This window comes from Eleutherodactylus coqui, chromosome 6, assembly GCF_035609145.1.
Source record: "Eleutherodactylus coqui strain aEleCoq1 chromosome 6, aEleCoq1.hap1, whole genome shotgun sequence".
Taxonomy (NCBI): domain Eukaryota; kingdom Metazoa; phylum Chordata; class Amphibia; order Anura; family Eleutherodactylidae; genus Eleutherodactylus; species Eleutherodactylus coqui.
The window spans coordinates 87,528,634-87,546,994 of NC_089842.1; the positions used below are offsets into that span (position 1 = coordinate 87,528,634).

The 18,361-nt window shown below is 45.2% G+C and overlaps 1 protein-coding gene across 3 annotated transcripts in view; it reads right to left on the reverse strand.

The window, feature by feature from the left end:
* The window catches only part of MEGF8 (multiple EGF like domains 8), a 93,878-nt gene that overhangs the window by 17,557 nt on the left and 57,960 nt on the right, over positions 1-18,361 (reverse strand). For all 3 annotated transcript variants that reach the window (XM_066607122.1, XM_066607121.1, XM_066607123.1), the window contains 18 exons: positions 15,015-15,209; positions 14,222-14,422; positions 11,825-12,052; positions 11,625-11,743; positions 10,682-10,813; positions 9,802-9,915; positions 8,354-8,596; positions 8,093-8,277; positions 7,778-7,988; positions 6,065-6,263; positions 5,832-5,967; positions 5,287-5,501; positions 4,320-4,430; positions 4,107-4,225; positions 3,799-4,003; positions 2,405-2,576; positions 2,017-2,180; positions 719-863 (listed from right to left, as the gene is read on the reverse strand). In XM_066607122.1, the coding sequence (XP_066463219.1) occupies positions 719-863; positions 2,017-2,180; positions 2,405-2,576; positions 3,799-4,003; positions 4,107-4,225; positions 4,320-4,430; positions 5,287-5,501; positions 5,832-5,967; positions 6,065-6,263; positions 7,778-7,988; positions 8,093-8,277; positions 8,354-8,596; positions 9,802-9,915; positions 10,682-10,813; positions 11,625-11,743; positions 11,825-12,052; positions 14,222-14,422; positions 15,015-15,209 (3,094 nt within the window). The remainder of the gene's footprint in view (positions 1-718; positions 864-2,016; positions 2,181-2,404; positions 2,577-3,798; positions 4,004-4,106; positions 4,226-4,319; positions 4,431-5,286; positions 5,502-5,831; positions 5,968-6,064; positions 6,264-7,777; positions 7,989-8,092; positions 8,278-8,353; positions 8,597-9,801; positions 9,916-10,681; positions 10,814-11,624; positions 11,744-11,824; positions 12,053-14,221; positions 14,423-15,014; positions 15,210-18,361) is intronic.

Here is an 18,361-nt window from a genome sequence, read left to right on the forward strand (position 1 = left end):
CCCCATATGTGTTCTAACATAAAGTGTAAGGCAAAGACTTCATCTCACAGAAGGGATCATATCATAGCCATTATGACTATTGACCTTTTTTTAATTAGTTGTTACAGAGGAACAGCCCTTTTACACGCAATGATTATTATACTTTTTGTTCGAACGATGGATTTTACGTCACATAAAATCCATCCTTCAGCAGCTGAAAGACTGAGCTTTTATATTCCATTTGAATGCATTTCACTCATAATAGAATGCAGGATGTTCTCCCCGCAGCATTTTTACACTAGCCACAATGAGAACAATGGAATGTGTCAGCAGCTGTTTGCATAGCTGGGAGTGTGTTTAAACATACATTGGGCTCTGCAAACAACTGTTTCAGGTCTTTTTACATGCAAAAGAAGATGATAAAGTGTTAATCACCATTAAAGTTATTAACACTTCATGCAAAAACATCGCTAAATCTTTCAAACTTTTGGACATTTGAAAGGTTATCTTTGCATGTAAAAGGACCTTTACTTTTATCTAACACAATATCATATTAGTACACCAGTGTACTCTCAGAATCAGTAGGGTCTCATATGCCGGAGTCCTGCGATAATAAAGTGATGGCATATGAGCGATATGCCTTCACTTTATAAGATGGAAATATCCCTTTAACACCAAGGAAGCTCTATGGCACCTGATGAATGAAGAATGACATGCAAATTGTTCTGATGATCCTTACCAGTTTTATTAGGCCTAATCCAGGCATTGCAGTGAATCTGGTAGAAGAGAACCTGATTACTGTATTCCTGGTGCTCTGTGCGACCTCCCACTACAATCATGGTGTCCTTTAATACAGCAGCGACGTGGAAGAAATGAGACAGGGGCTAATAAAAAAAAAGGGGGAGAAAAAACATAAGCCAAACAAAAGGTTAAACCATCAACCTGTGCTAGTCTCACCTGTAAGGGTGCAGGTGAACCTCCACAGACGTGCAGACGCCTCTCACGGGTGTATGGTCATACGGTAGCATATTAGGTTACTCTTCAATGCCCTGCGCCCATTGGGCTACTGACCTAGATAGACATTGTCTTCTTACATTCTAACATACTATGTACCTCTTCAGGCTCCAAAGTAGAAGCCATGACAGGAGGATGATCACTGACAGTTCAGCTTCATGGTCTGAAGGTTAGAGAGCACTGTAAAGCTGTAACTGACCAGCGCCACAGGTGTCTCTCTGACAAACTGCCTATTAACACTTAGGCAGTCTGTGGGGCCAGTTCCTAAAATGCACTGCCATGCAGCTTTAACCCTTTCCAATCCACTGTCTGACGTCTGAAGACATTCTGATTGAAGGCTGTACAGCTCCGATGTCGGAAGACGTCCGGCAGGGTATTCTTACTATAGATTACTGGCTGCTCTGTTGTCGGGGGTCTCTCCAGCATGTCCCATACTGCAGTACTGGCTCTAGCCAGCAGATGGCACCATTGTATAATGGCAGAAAGAAAAAGCCCGCCAGGAAACCCTGAATCCAAAATTGGATTGCAAAGGGTTAACCCCTTAACGCTCCAAGATGTACAGATATGTCATGGAGGTTTGGGATTTGTATGAAGGGGGTTTGACAGCCAATCCCGCTCCATACAAGGTTAGTGCCTACTGTTTCTCACAGCTGACACCCGCGTTCAATAGCCACAATAATCGCTCACACTGATGGCGGCTGCTAACCCTTTAAATGCCTCAGTCAATTTCTGTGCTCCAATCGGAGTTCGGGGGTCCTTGACACCACCCTACCCACCCACTGTGCATTTTTTTACATTTCACTCCACTTAGACATCCTTAAAAAGTTTTTCAGTACCTTAAATAGTACAACTCAAAAAACAAGCCTTGGGACAGCTTCGTTGATGGATAATTCAAGGAGTTGTGATTTTTTGAAAGTGGGGAGGAAATACCGAAAATTAAAAAACTAAGTGCTTGAGAGAAACGCTAGTTTACATTACGCTGTGTGGCGATACAAAGGTGACCATGCTATGATGAGCAATTACCTTTCTTCCCTGAGAGGGAGCGAGCAAGCTCCACGTCAGATTAGGGTAATACAGGCTGTAGAGCTCAGGGGATGGCGTCACGGCCTCTACATGGAATCGATGTCCACCAAAGACATAGAAGGCATCTGTAGCCTCGTGATACACAGTGGAATGACCATATAGACCTACAATAAACAGATGTATAATTAATACGGATTATTACTGGCCATAGATTATTTCTGGTTTCCCAAAGAAGTTAGTGGAATTCGAGAAATATGTCCAAGGCCTTCATGGAAGGTTAAACCATCGTCAAATCATGTAGTTAATCCTCACAATGTGGTTAAAAGATATAATCCAGGATGGATTTCCCCTTTAACACCAATCATAGGCCTGGGGCACCAAGACTTACCCGTAGGCGGAGTGCCTGTATGATGTCCCACATTCCAGATCTCCAATTCAATGTTATATTCCAGCACCCGATTATTGAATCCATTCTCTGGTGAGTATCCACCAATAAGAATTAGTGAGGATCCACGACGAGGAGTTAGGGTGTGGCCGGCCACAGACGGCAAGATGGGATCCTGGGGGAAAAAAGGGAACATGTAAGGACAGTAAATTGGAAAAGCTATATCTTAACCCCCCTTCTAAAGACTCACATTGGGGTATGACGGCTATGTATTATGCATGTAATATGCAGTGCACACAGCAAATATGCATGTACATCCGTATTTGCTACATATGTTAAATCCCCATAGCCTATATTGATGTGTATTACGCGCAAAAAAAAAAAATGAAAGTATGTGACCCCAACAAAAATCAATGGGTTTTAGCACCTTGTATTACACGCGTAATATGTGGGACAAAATGTGATTGTTCTCAGCAAGAGAAACGACGTAATCTTGTAGATATGATACCTTTTAATGGCTAACAAAAATACATGATGTAATAATAGCGAGCTTTCGTACCAACGCTCGCTATTATTACATCATGTATTTTTGTTAGCCATTAAAAGGTATCATATCTACAAGATTACGTGGTTTCTCTTGCTGAGAACAATCACATTTTGCTCTACTGGCTAACACGGTACCAGATCTTTGTTTTCATTATATGTGGGACACACACACCTATGCGAGTGAGCCCTAAGAGTACTGGTCTATTCAGCTGAAATGACTGATTTTGCTAATACTTGTATTCTCTAGCACATAACGGGTATACAGCTGTGAATTTATTCAGACATTTCCAGAAGGAATAACAATGTAACAACAAAATGCAAAGTTCTAAGACAATATGCTATTGCATGATTAACTTGCATGGGACTTAAGGGGGTTGTATCAAGATCACAGAGGCTACCTTGGTGATTGGTGAAGGTCTCACCACTTAGACCCCTACAAATCACAAGAACCGGGGTGCCGTGTCCCCCTCTACATGTCACTGCAGGGTCGTCACAATGAATAAAGAGCAGGCTGAGCATGTGTGGTTGGCGCTCTACTGATTCCAATGAGGCTGATGGAAATACCCGAACTCTTGCTGCTCATCTATCTCTGGCAGCCCCAATGAAAGTTAATGGAGCAGCAGCACACTTGTGCAAGCAGCACTCCATTCAGTCTCCATCTCACTGAAGGGCGTGTAGTGAGCCCACAGTAAGGCGATGGAGGACACAGGACCCACATTCTCAAGATCAGTGATTGTCTCAGCTGTGAGACCCCCACCAATCAGCAAGTTATCCCCTACCCTGGCTAGGGAATAACTTGAAATCATGGTACAACCCCTTTAAGGAGTAGAGGAGACGAGTTGTGCACTCACCAGTTCTTTTCTCCACTGCAGGGTAGTAAGGTTTAACACCCAAAAGTCACTGTAAGCACCATAGTTTGTGAGACCCCCCATAATATACATGGCATTACGGAGGGCATTGTAAGCAGCAGCATGAAAGTAACGAGGACTTGGGCCAGGACCTCCGCCCTCTGTCCCTGCTAACATCTGGGTCCAGCGACGTTCAGAGATTGAGTACCTAAAGGAAAAAGGGACATCAAAGAATATCATGATCATCAAATCCAGTAACCGAATAAAGGCTGAAGAACAAGTGCAAATCAATGTAATATATGGAAGGTTACCTATAGACACTTCCCAGCACACCGTCTCTTAAAGACAGACCCCCAAACATCCAGAGTGTATTATCTGGGCCTTCAACCATGGTGTGACCCAGCCGATGTAAGAAGCGACTTGCTGTATCCTGAAGAAACAAGTTGGTATTAATACAAGGTTGGAGAGACTGGAACCCTGCTTCGCTTAAAGGCAAACATAAGATATCATGCTAAGTAATTTACTGCTGTAAGCTGGGGGTCCATAAGACTTTCCCAAACAATCTTCCCAGAGTCCAATCGAACTGAACAATCTTCGCCAGCATAACCGGGAGAACAGAAACAAACTCCGAGGGTCTGCAAAAAGAAAGGACAATACAATATTATATGGCATCAATGCAAAATGTAACTTATTCTATATGGACTGTGAGTTTTATACTAGGAAAGGTTTTCCCTAGCAAAGACTTTTACGGCACATTAACTAGACAGATTATTGACTGTGAAGGGTCCGAGGACAGGGGAGATACGAGACACTGCCAGATGTGCTCACTCAGTCCTATTACTTTTAATGGAAAGTGACCCGTATACATGATCGCTTTACCAGAACAAACTATGCAGCTTTCCGGATAAGTGGTGGGCTAGTGCTCAGACGTCGACCTGACTATCCAGCATGCCTAGCCCATATGCCATTAAAATTCATGATGGAAATAATGGTTTCTTAACTATTATTATTTTCACACTTTTAATGCAATGCAAACTGAATGTGGATTAGAGATATAATGTTATAATATCCAGTCTATTATACTGCTAGAGACTAGATAGGCAGGAATACACAACTGACAATAGCAGAGGCAAAGGGTGTATATGTCATCCCCTGTTACTTCCTGGCTCCGTGAAATATGCAGCACTTCTACACCTCCTCCTGGAGGTATGGGCCACAAGAAGTATTTAGTGTTTCCAATAGCAACCAGAACACTTCTGACATCAGTTTTTAATTTTTCTGGAAAAATGTCAGCAAAAATTTGCTTGATTGCTATGGGCAACACATACTTTTTCAGTTAAGCATGAAAATCTGGAGGCAACAAGTTATACACACCACATATATCTGATCTCCGGGATTAAATGATGTCCTTAAATGGAGACGCATAGTTTGCTTTAACCCCCTCATAACCCCACGTCATTAAATAGAAGCTGTCAGTCAGGGGTTGCTCACCTGGTTGCAGACTCCTTTCTCTTCCTCCACTGAGCAGTTTTGGGGACACACATTGCGCAGGCAGTATGGACCCGACAGAGGACTTCTGCAGACACAGCTCTGACCTCGGCACACTTTGTTGGGTCCACACGGTGGGTGACATTCATGTACCGTATAGGTGGCGTTAAAACCACTTGGTTCGGTGTTATTTGCTTCATAGTACACAACAAGGACACCTAGTAAAGTATGGAACAGATATACAAGGTCTTACATGAAAGAACAATTACAATACAAACCCCACGTGAGCCAAGAATGCCAACAGCAAAAACTGCTCCTCGCCTAGTATGAGCCTGGGGTCCAGACTATAGGGGAAATTAAGTATTACACTGCATTCTATAGACATCTATGGGCTATGCACTGATACCAATAAACTTGCTCGGCCCTCCTCTGCTCTTGGCCATGGCTAATAGAGGAGAAAGGGGGCTCGGAAATAGGGATTCCCTTCCAATCACCTCAATATACCCTTCAGGGTGAAAAGGGCATCGTTACCGCACGAGGATAGTTACCTGTGGTCGCCTCCACTGTGAGTGGTGTTTCTCCACGACCTCTTCCACAAAATGCTCCCAACAGGCTACGATCTGACTGCAAGAGTCCCGTGTCTAGGAAAGCTGGAATACCATCGAAGACGTAGACATAGCTGTGCTGAAAATGGGATGCAAGTGACAGTCAGGCAACGAAATACATGGCGGCAACAAAAATGTCCCAGTGTGAAGACAAAGGGGCAAAAAGCCTGGCTCACCATGCACGGGATATTGAAGTCGGGCTGTAAGCTGAGACTCAGCCGTGGGCAGTTGGATTCTGGATAGCAAGGCTCAGCATGAGAAGACACACTCAGCATCCACAAACAGTATGAACCCCCAGGGGAGCCGAGAGCAGAGGATGACACGCGGGATAGCAGCTGGCGACCCTGGCACTCCAGGTAACAAGTCCCACCATTTCTAGGAAACAGATATTTAGACATTTTCTCAAATTACACAGCAATTATTGGTCTCTATCCAGCAGTCCTAAAGCTTACCACCCATCATCTTTATAAATGCAGATAAATGCTTTAACCCATATAAGACCGTGCACCATACATGTATACCATGGTTCGGGACTTTAAATCTGCAGCAGTGAATATATATGGGGCGAGTACTGTAATCCAGTAGGAGCGGGCTGGGGAGCAGCTGTCAACAACAGCTGAGGGCTCGGAGGAGAAGACAGAAGTGCTTTATAAAGGCCTCCTTCCCACGAGCGTGACGGGCTCCGCAGCGTAATATTCCGCTGTGAAGCCCGTCACGGCGCCCCCCAGAGCCCCTATACTTACCTGCGGGAGATAGCGTGAAATCGCTTCCCCGCCCACCGCCGCGCATCACCGCCCGTCACCGCCCACCGCCCTCGCGTCACCAGCCGTGTCACGTGACGCGGCCGGACCGCGTCATTTGGCGTCATATGACGCTCGGCGGTGGGCGGGAAAGCGTTTTTTCACGCTATCTCCCGCTGGTTACAGCGGGAGATAGCGTGAATGGACGGCTTCCATTGACTGCAATGGAAGCCGTCAGTGCGTACAGCCCGTCCTCACCCGCAGAAAATAGAGCATGCTGCGGGTGAGGACGGGAGAAATCGCGGTGCGTAATTCCGCGGTGGAATTACGCATCGTGAGCATTGTGCTATTAGGTTCAATAGAACCTAATAGCTGCGGGCAACGCAGCGGATTTTCGCCGCGAATTACGCGGCGGAAATCCGTTCGTGGGAAGGAGGCCAAATGCTTCTTTCCTCTCGTTTGTAGTCTAAATGAGTGCCACTGCCAGCGATCACATGATCACCAAGGGCGTCTCTGTATGGCAGAGCTGCTAGGTCTTAGAAAATCAAGATCAGCTCTGCCTCATGCGTCATAAAACAACTCGGCAAAAATTGTGGTAGCACGAGAAATAAAAAAAAATTAAAGCCATTAAAGGGGTTATGCCAGGATCAAAAGTTATATTCTACCCACTGGTCAGGGGGATAACTGGCTGATCGGTGACCCCACTGAATCTGATATAAGCCCTTTAAATCAGCACATACGCAAATCACTAAAAATCGCCTGGTCATCTAGGACCAAAATAATCTGGTTGTTAAGAGCCTAGTTTTTGTGCCCCACTGTGTAGATACATGCTAAAGATCCTCCGGCATCACAGCAGCAGTGCATGTAAAGCTTACTATAATGTCTGAATGCTGTACTGGCTGTGAACATTATGGTGCCCCTAAAATGTGAGGATGCCATTACATTCACTACTGTGCAGATTTGAAGAACAAAGCTCTAGATAGATGTACACAAACCAATGTCATAATGCTGAAGGATCTACCAGACCTAGATGGAAAATGGATTTCTTTCTTCATACATCATGTTCCATGCTCAAGCAGCTTCTCAACATTAACAAGTAAGCTGACTTTAACAAGTCCCATGGTGCTTGTCCTCCAATAGACCACGTACCTGGGATCTCCATAATACCCCGGTGCACATTTGTCACAGTGTTCCCCTTGCGTGTTGTCTGTGCAGTAGCATACGCCCGTTTCCCGATTACAGTAGCCCATTTCAGGCGTCCCATGTTTGTTGCAGGCACATTCTTGACAGCCTAGTTTTTGTGTGGCACTTCCAAAGCTGCCAGGCTTGCAATCCTGGCACTGGGCGCCTTGTGTCCAATCTGCGAGAGAGAGAGAGAATACTCAGCAACCTAATCAACTGCAACACAAGAGAAAATGCATTGCTGACACGTATGAGAATATGCCCAATGGCTGCCCCTCTTACCCTGACAAGAATCACATATGCCAGGCTCTTGAGTGCAGGTGCTATGGAAATTGCAGCCACAATCCACACTGCATTCCGCTCCACTTTCTATTACGCTGGTCTGATTGGATGTCCACCCCAGGTCACATAGGCAGGAGTAAGATGGTGGACCACTACATGTACCATGGGAGCATTCATTATAACATCTGAAAAGATGAAAATCAATTATAAATAATGGTTAAGTGAAAAAGCAGCAGAAGACAGACACACGGCTGTACTCACGTCTGGTTGCAGTGAGTGACTCCGTCCCCTGAATACCCACGGTCACAATGGCACTCATAGGAGTCCGGCGTGTTCCTGCAGGTGGCATGTTTATGACATGTAGCCATTCCCAGTCTACATTCGTCAACATCTGGACAGGAATCATAGGACCATTCAGCAGGTTCAGCTACAAGCCCGGTGAAAGACAATGCCCGGGAGCAGGAGGTATTCCCACGTACACCAGAATAATCGCCAGAGAAGCACCTGGAAAGATAAAGTACAACACAAGTGAGGCTTACCTATAGAATTACCGCAGGGAGACCTGCAAATATATCCTTTCCTGTAGATCAGTACAGCCCAGCTGGTGAAACGTGGCCATCAAGGAGGCAAGTAAGCCTCGTCTGCCAAATGCTGTAGCGCAAATTTGACCTGTTGTCATTTTTTGCTACAATGTATCATTCTAATATAATATACTAGAATCAAGATTGTTTGATCTCATAGAGGATTGGCTAGAATGGATACAATCTTATCACAATCTCAGCAGTGAGAAGCATTGGGTCTATAGGCATTCTTCAGCTTCAAAGCTTCCCATTCATACACAGCAAGCAGAGGTATATAAACTGTGAGAAAATGAAACGCAACCAAATTAAATTAGTTGCCTGCACGGTATTAATAGATCCAATTGTGTCTAATGCTTGCTTGGAGATGAAAAAAAAATAAGCACAAAAAATCATAGGGGCGATAATAAATGGTATTTCATGCGGCAGTCTTATTATCCTCATGGGAGCACGATGCACCTAGTATATGAAAAGGCACACACTGCTTCATATATTAAGTCCATCTCGGCATCTCAGTGCATTAAACATAGAGGTCTAGGCCAGCGAGGCGCTGGAACAGATTTCTAGGGTAATTTCCACTAGTTTCTGGTGGAAATTATAAATAAATGTTAGGTAAAGTGGCACAGAGTGACCCCTGGACGAAGTTAAGGGCGAAAGGTGCGCAGGGATTTCTAGACCCACGGTTATGTGGTAACACTTTATTATGTGCATGACATTGAGCTTGGTTGTGCCTATTGTAGGTTAATATAAGCATGATTTTCTTTGGGTACTTCTTATATATGTGACCGGAGGTGATGGATTTCCCGATGTATTGCTGCGGCATTTCCTTCATGTTCTATTTTTTTAAATGCTTTTATTATATACGTAATTCTTAATAAATAATGGGGTAATGATAATCTCTGCAGTCCTGTCTTGGATATTTATTTTGGGGTTGTTATACCAATTATTATACAAGAGGCACTTGCGCAAAATTTTGAGAATTTTTTTACGCCAAAAAAAGGATGATAAATCTCCCCCCTTGTTTCTGCTGCAAAGAAGTCTAAGGGCAAGCAGAGCTTACAGTCAGATAGGTGGCCGATGCAAGAGAGAAGCGGTATCTATATTTTTTTACATACTTGGGAATAGACTCACCTTCCCACTGTTGGGTTGTCAATATTTCCACACCAGCCGCACTCGAAATTCTGCAAACACTCCCGACAGGTGTTAAACCTGGAGCAGTCCATGCACTGGGGCACTGAGTGAACACTGGAGAGAAGTGGAGAAGAAGGGGGATGGATGAACAGTGATAATGACAGGCTTGGAAAAACTAATATACAACATGGGGGGATTTGCTGTTATTTTTTGCAAATCCAGTCATATGACTTAAAGCGTTAAGTGCGGAAGACACATAAGGCATTAAAAAGAAAACCACAATTGCCCTCTCGCCGCTGTTCCGATCTTCTATTTACATCAGCTGCAGGGGGGATGTGGTCGTTTACCCACATGACTGCTGCAGCCAATGGGAGGCCAGCAGAGACGTCATTAGTGTTGTCCCATACACCTGCATCAGGGCTTCTACGTTAGAAGCCCACGTGACAGCTTTACATGACATCACCGGACCTGCTGGTTGAGTGACATCACCTGTTAGATGCTGCGGTGCCGGACCGCTGAAACAGTCCGGCGCCATGATGAGTATATTACTTTTAGATAGTTTTGGGAACAGAAAGTAATAACTTGGAAAACCCCTTTAAGAATCTCATGAAAATAAATAGACCCTGGTTTAAGGCCTTGGTTTTAAGAAAGAGATTTTACCTATTGGGACCTCCCATGGTCCCAATAGGCAAAAGCTCCAGAGATGGGACCCCAGCTATCAGTCATGTATGGCATCTCCAATGTATACACTATGGGAAAACATATTTAAATTAAGGTATAATTCCAATCACTATAGATCTTCAACACAGATAAAACCAAGACTTAACATTTCTATTATAATAAGATAGTATAATGGCGACCAAACATCTCTGATGCTCACCTGTCATACCAGTCTCTACAATCACCATATGGGTACTTAGCAAGGTACGCAGCAAAGTAGAAGCAACTGCCTGTGGACTGGCACCATGCACAGTGGCTGGAGTTGGAGAGGCATTCAGAGCAGGTCCTGCGCCTGGAAGCAGAACATAAAAACAGTAAATAAGCCCTTTATAGCAAATGTAGATACCTGCAAAGCTTAATACTGACCAGAAGCAACCAAACATAGTGACCGGTAAAGGAGGTGCACATCTGTATACGTCATATATTTTACCACCTAGCGCTGTGTAAAAATTGCAAGTGGATGGGGCTATTTGTCAACACCTAACACAGTTGACCAGTTTCATAAAAACAGCCTTTGTAATAGGCATTAGTGGTTCTTTCCATAGGACTTAAGTTCCTTTACCATAGAGTGAAAAACCTTTGAACGAGCCAACAATAACAGTCGTTTGCTTTAACCCCTTCAGTGGCAGATTTATTATTACCATGTCAGCGCAGCAAACCCCGGAAGATTTCAGATGACAGCTCAGCGCTCTGCACATTTCAGCACTAGAGCTGTCCACGGAAATCTTCCGGAGTTTAACTGCATGGTCAATGCAGCAAGCCCCAGAGATTTTCCGGGTGTGCCACTAAAGGGGTTAAAATGGAGTTGTTTACACACTTAAATTATGGTTTACATTGAAGCTTTGTCTTTCTGACAGCCAATCGCTCTGCCTTTAGTCAGCTGAAAGTACGCCCCACCAAACGAATAAACACTCCTATCAAATCGCTGAACGAATGTCATTTAAACAAAAAGCGAACTGACGAACAATGGATTTTAAGCGGAGTGAAAGACAACGATGAACGAATAAGTAACGAAAAATGCACAACGATTATTGCTCAAAAAACGGCTTTTGAGTGCTTCTTGAGCGATAATCATTGTGTCTAAATGGGCCTTTAACACTTACTGATGACAAGCACGGGGGCAGTCCTTGGGTGACCGTATAGAGCCATTCACGCGCCCCCTCCGGCTGCACAGGGAGTCCCCCTTCTTATTGCTGTGTATCTGCCACTCACAGTACTGGTCCTAGAAGCACATAACACAATAGCAAAAATATCCAGTCATTTGTCCTATTACACAGTGCTGCCGGGCTGCGCTATCACTCACTTCACTGCAAGCTTCACAGTCCCGATATTCCTCGCACAGCTGACAATTGCCTGGTGATAGGATTAAAGGGGTATCATGGCAGAACTTTGCCCATTCGTTTGCTAGTCTTTGGTGACAGGTTCGGGTTTTGGAGCACCACCCACAGCTCTGATCTGCCAAGCAGGCTAAACAGGAGGGGTAATAGCAATCATCAGATCGATGCGGCTCCAAGAAGAGGAAGGAGATCTCCTGCATGGTAGAAAAGCACAGCTATTAGAGATCAAGCATAAAATGTAAATGTATAGCATAACTTATATGTCATGCACGATCAGCCCATTACAGTCTATGACCATCAAGAATAAACTGGATAGATCCAACAGGAGACTGATTTTTATATAGCATTAATGTCACTCCAATCTAGCATTTGGGGGAGGTGTGCCTCCCTAATTGGTCAATGTTGGTATATCCTAGTAATATGGGACAATTCATTAACTTCTTACTAGAACATGTGTTTTGAGGTTTCCCAGAACTTTAAGCTGGAAGGCCAATCCTTAGAGTGACTTTACATGGGCTGATAGTCACCCAAGTAAATCGCTCAAAAGTGTGATTATAGGTAACTGTTGTCCCATCTAAACATGGGACTTGACAGGGCATGTGAGCGAGAACTGCTCACTTATTAGAGTTGCTTGGATTTGAACTCTCCTAAAAACTAAGGGTCTATCTGCCTCTATAGACAGGCAGTCATTCTACAAACGACTGCCTCTTTACTCTAAATTGAGGCAGGCAGACGGAACTCTCAGGCGAATTCCACCTCCAATCAGTGAGTGATTATCACTCCTGCGTGAAAGCACAGAAGTAATGATCGCTGAGACGACGGTCAGGCTTTTAAGCACCCATGTAAATCCACCATTAGGATAGACAATGAATACTAGATCAATGGAGATCCAACTGATTGAAGCGGCCACCAAACTCAAACAAGAGCTACAGCCTTTTTATGGTTTATCAGGCACAGCTCCTACATTTATCAGCTAAGCAGGCACATGTTGTCAACGCTGCAAATACAGCGATGCAAATACAGAGAGGTCGGAGCAGAAGTCTCTGCGCCGCCCTCTGTGTAGTGGCCGGTGCTTGTAACTCATAGAATGGTAGAGTTGGAAGGGACCTCCAGGGTTATCGGGTCCTACACCCCGCCCAGTGCAGGATTCACTAAACCATAGAATGGAAAAGTTGGAAGGGACCTCCAGGGTCATTGAAATCAACTCGAGCCATACCTGCAGATACAAGCGCCGGCCACTACACAGAGTGTTTCTGCTGCTTCCTCTCCGATCTCTGTGTGTTTGCAGCGCTCACAACATGTCCCCGCTCAGCTGATTGGTCAGTGCCCCAAGCGAATGACCCCAATCGATCAACTATTGATGACCTATCCTGATGATAGATCATTAATAGTACTGGAAAACCCCTTAAAGTATAACTCATGCCAGAAACTGGAGTAAATTATACCAGAAATCTACTCCAGCTCATGGCAGGCATACATTTCCGGGTAGGTGCGCAGACGCTCAAGATGCACCTAATGAATGAAGAGGCGGGTTATATGTAAAATAGTGTCAGTGAAGAATACAAGACAATCTGCAAAAGACAAAAAAGGCAAACCCTTATACAGCTACAGTGGTAGAGATTGAGAAGTGACAAACAATTGAAAACCATTTTTGCCTTCTCCTCTGACAGCTGGGTATCTGCTCTGTAGTGGGAGTCCCACGGGGCTCATATACTTTCTGAGGGAAAATGCACAAAGACACAACTTACAGAAAAAAGCCAAATACACATCACCTGATACTTGATGGGCAGGCTCAATCACCATAGACCCTAGTAGCATCCAGAGAGCCAGATTGCAATAGGAGGGAGCTAAATGTTCAGTGCAGACTAATGTGCAGCCACTCAACTTAACCCAAGATTAGGGGAGGGGTGACTGCAGATAACAGAGTCTGCACATGTGAACGGATACCAAGGATGCCAGCCATAGATCAAGTGAGAAACACCATACAGGAATGCAACCCCCACTGGCAAAGCAGTGAATTGCCCTGTATCACCACAGTGCAGGGCTCCCCCAGCATCTATAGCACGCTGCATGTGAGGTCTGAGCAGGAAGTGTAGGAGCAGTGCGCAGCACACACTGATTTCAAATGGGAGGGAAGCCAGTCCTCTGAATTCATCCGAAAACTGATGACAACACCTGGCCCTCTACCAGCGCAGCGGCCAGACCATCAGCTGATGGATGGGAGTCCTGAGCAGCGGACCCCTATCCATCAACTACTGATGACCTATCCAGGGGACAATACTCTTTTAATAAGCATAAAGAACAAATGTTAGACATCATGAGAATGTCAAATTATTATAAATGGGGCCAACGGCATGACTTACACTGCCCCCATGTACACCGGTGCGGTCCCACGTAAGACTCAGCTCACTCGTGTGTCCAATGCCTGTGTTGTTAAGAAAACCTTCAATCTGCACAGCGTAGCGGCTTCCGCGCTCTGCATTAGGGAATAATCGCTCCCCGCTATTGCGCTGCAGGGACCGTCTCTCCTTATCCTGGTGCACAAACCAACGTCCCACCTCCTCCTGCCACGAGCAGCAAAAGAAAGAAGAAAGGCTGAAAAACACATCTGAGAGAAAATATTAAGACACGAGCGGATACCAGAAAAATCATTGTGTATGAAATGTAGGCAACTAAAACGTTTTAAACAGACACATGAAAAAAGAAAGATGCTGGATACACACAGGGTGCGAGCTTGAGTCAAATTGATCCTGACCCCTCTACTGATCCATATAAAGTAGTAGAGGGGGCAGATGCAAGGAAGTAGCACATAACTACAGGGCCAGACTACACACAGGGTTTATTTGTAGTCTGTAACCACGGAGATGCATATATCTGCATCAGAGATGTATACACAAAACATTAGGGTATTTTTTAATTAAGACTAATGTGGAAAGTTGCTACACTTTTTCTATATGAGCAGAAGCAGTAAAAAAAAAAATAGTTGCAAAAGTAACCATACGTCTACATGGATCAGCTCTTGGAAGGTACAGACTCTTCTTGTGGAGTTCTAGCTGGTGTAGGGAGTCTTACAAGCAATGCCGGGATCAATAGGAGAAATATTGAACCCCTCCTGCAGCCTAAAGGGGTTTTCGTCTGTTCAGTTCGAGTTCTTACCAGTTGGTGTATAGTCCCTGGGTACCGCCCAAGTCGAGCCACGACGTAAAACCTCTGGATGCGAGCCCAGATAGAGACGCGATCAGGAGGCGAGTTTGGGTTCAGCATGGGGTATATGAAGCCTTTATAGACCAGAGACACGTCCATCTCCGTGCTGGGGCTCAGGGTGATCGTTGTACTACGCACAATGGATACCTGAGGAAAACAACAAGCTGTATGAGTTGGTTTTCAGTTTTCAAGGGAACCAGTCACGTACTTTTAGCGGTCTGTCACTTACAGGGTAATGTTGTGTAGTGCGCGAGCTTACATATTCAAGCCGCAGCGGCCGATGAAAGTTAGGTTCAGCTTATTCATGAGGTATCGCAGACCCGGCCACCCACTGTGAGTGACACTTTTCTTGCTATTACACTCCATACTAAGGAAAGACACAGTCACGGCGGGTGGTCGGGATTAGCAGCGCCTCATGAATAAGCCAGGCCTATCTCTCACCAGGCACTGCAGCTTGCATATGGAAGTGATCGGACACTACACAGCATTACCCCATAGGTGGTGGACTACTAAAATCAGCATGCCTGTCCCCACTTCAGGCTGCCCTCACTGACAGCAACATAAGGTTCCCTTTGAAAAAATGTGAATATTCAGAATTTATAACATGCACCATAATGAGAGTTCAGAAATTGCCTGTAGAATAACTCATAAAAGCAACAGACAGAAATGAGGTTTCCTATTGATAGCCCTCTGTACTATTGTAATTGATCATTTAAGGTGTTGTCCAAAGACAACAGGATTTTTGTCACTTAATGAAAAATCAATTTCTTGTCATGTTCTTTGGGGGACCCAACAAGACCATGGGTATAGCGCCTGCCACTAGGAGGCGACACTAGGTTAAGGGTTAGTCCCTCCAACCAGCTATTCCCACTGCTGGCACAGAGCTATATCAGTTTGTATGTAAGCAGCAAGAGAGAAGTATCTGTGAAATGGCACATAGGAGGAAGGATGTCGCCTAAAGGTACCAGTGGATACACCATCTTTGGGAGGGAGAAATAAAAGACTGCACTGGCTAATCTCTGAAAGGCATCCTAGTAGGAGATTCTCAGAGACCAGGTAGGATAGCAGAGGTACGAGCTGTACAATCTGAACCACAGCCGTCAGAGTACATGCGATGCATGAAGAAACCAAGGAGTCAGAGCTCAACGTTCAAGAAGTCTTAAAGAGCTGGGGCATGATGCATGGGACCTTCCAGTCCTCCTGTGCAGTGATGTACACTGTGCCACCCAGAGCTCAGCATAGTATGGTACCAGCCGGCTGGCATCCCTAGGCAGATTCACAGGGGAAATAATGCGGTCCTGGTACATCAGACGAGCGAGGAGGCAGGAAGCAAGAAAACTGAAGGGAGCCCGAGCTAAGGGGGAAAAAAAAAAAACACAGGCCGCAGCTATAGATAGCGCCAAAAAAGATGCCGAAACATCTGAAAAATGGAGGGAAAGTAATAAAGTCTGGGATAGAGTGTAAAGAGGATGGGGATGGTGGGGACTAAGCTAAAGGCGGGATGGCACAATACTTACCTAGTCCAGTGTACTCACCTTGTCTTTATCCTTTTCGCTTCAGCTCCCATAGGATACCAGCAGGGTCACCGCATCAGTGACTATCACTTAGTGGTGAGGAAACTCTGCTGACTCCATGGCTGGAGGGATACAGAGTAGTTAGGCCACTTTTTCTTCTCGGAGGAGGGAGTAACAGTGTGTCTCATGCAGCACTGTTCGCTTGCCCCACTTGGTGGTAATAAGGGAAGTTAGCCCAGCCCTGATGCCCAGCTAGAAGGGGAAAAAAACGGACAGAAGAACTTTAGAGCAGGTCTGCCCCCTACGCACACTATGCTAAAGTTGATTTAGCTCAGTGCCTGCAGGAGGGCTATAACTGATAGGAGGGACTAACTCTTTCTTTGCTTAGTGTCCGCTTCCTAGTGGCAGGAGCTATACCCAAGGTCTTCTGTATCCCCAATGACAGAGACGAGAAATTCACTTACCTGCTATCTGATCGGTGGGGTCTGACTCCTGGGAGCTTCACCACTGACAAGGACAGGGTCCCAAATGCCCCCGAATCAATAGAGTAGGAGTTACGTGTGTGCACTATTAGGGCTCAGTCACATGGGCGTCAATGCGCCAGTGTTCCTGTATGATAAGACGGCCGCACTGTAGGTGCGGACGACTCTTCGCAACGCCAGAAGAAAGAACACATGACTGGCTCCATTGACGGTCATGTGTTCTTTCTTCCGGCGGTGCAGAGTCGTCCGCACCTGCAGTACAGCCGTCTTCTTGGTGCAGTAACACGGGTGCATTGGCGCCCGGATGCGCCAGTGTGACTGAGCCCTTACACCACTTATTTCAGTGAGTCTGCCAGAAATAGCTGAATGGTTGTATTCTGGTACCTCCACAAGTCCCACAGATGTATAGAGTGATAGTGTATATGCGTGACTACTTTTCCATTTATTCCAGGACACTCGGGACTCCCGTTCTCCAATAAGTGTGGAGTCCCAGCGATCGGACCCCTACTGATCAGATACTTGTGCCCTATTCTATGGATAGGGAATAAACTAATTTCATGGAACAATCCCTTTAATGCCAGATTACAGGGGTTGTCTTGTTACTGGATCCCCTTAGGTAAAATAAAAAAACAAGATCCGGTGCTGTAGCCCGCCGCGGTCCCCGGGTTTGTTTAGAATTTCTGGTCTACTGCATGCCAAGATTAACCCCTTGGCACCATTTGCTGCATATTTAAAGTGTAGGTGCCAGATAGTGTATGGAGAGCCCTCAGGAGTTGTAGTAGCTGTATATTATAGCTTACACGCTGCTGTAACGGCTGAGATGAGAGAGAACTGCTAATACTTACGTGTTTTCTTCCCATTCCACCCCACAAAATAAAAAAATAATAATACATCATATGGTATATTAAACAACGCCTTTAAAAGAACTGTGTCCTAAAAAAAAGAAACAAATACGGGCACTTATACAGCGATGTCAACAGATAAATGAAAATAAGGGCTCTTGAAGACACTATTAAAAATTGTCTAATGGGTTAAAGGAAAGGAACTGAACATATTAAAAGCCACTGTATGGGATGAATCAGGCGTACCGAGATGTACAGTCTAAGGGTGCATGCACAAGGGCAGATTTGCATTGCAGAATTCGGAGAGGGTGTCCGCCTCTAGATTCCGCAGCAAGTACCGCCCACAGCATGCTAGAGAACAGTGAGGTCAAGACTGCAGCAATGTAGGCACAGTATTAGGAAGTAAGACTCAATTCTGAGGCTACACTACAATCTCCATCACAGACTCGTCTATGTCGGAC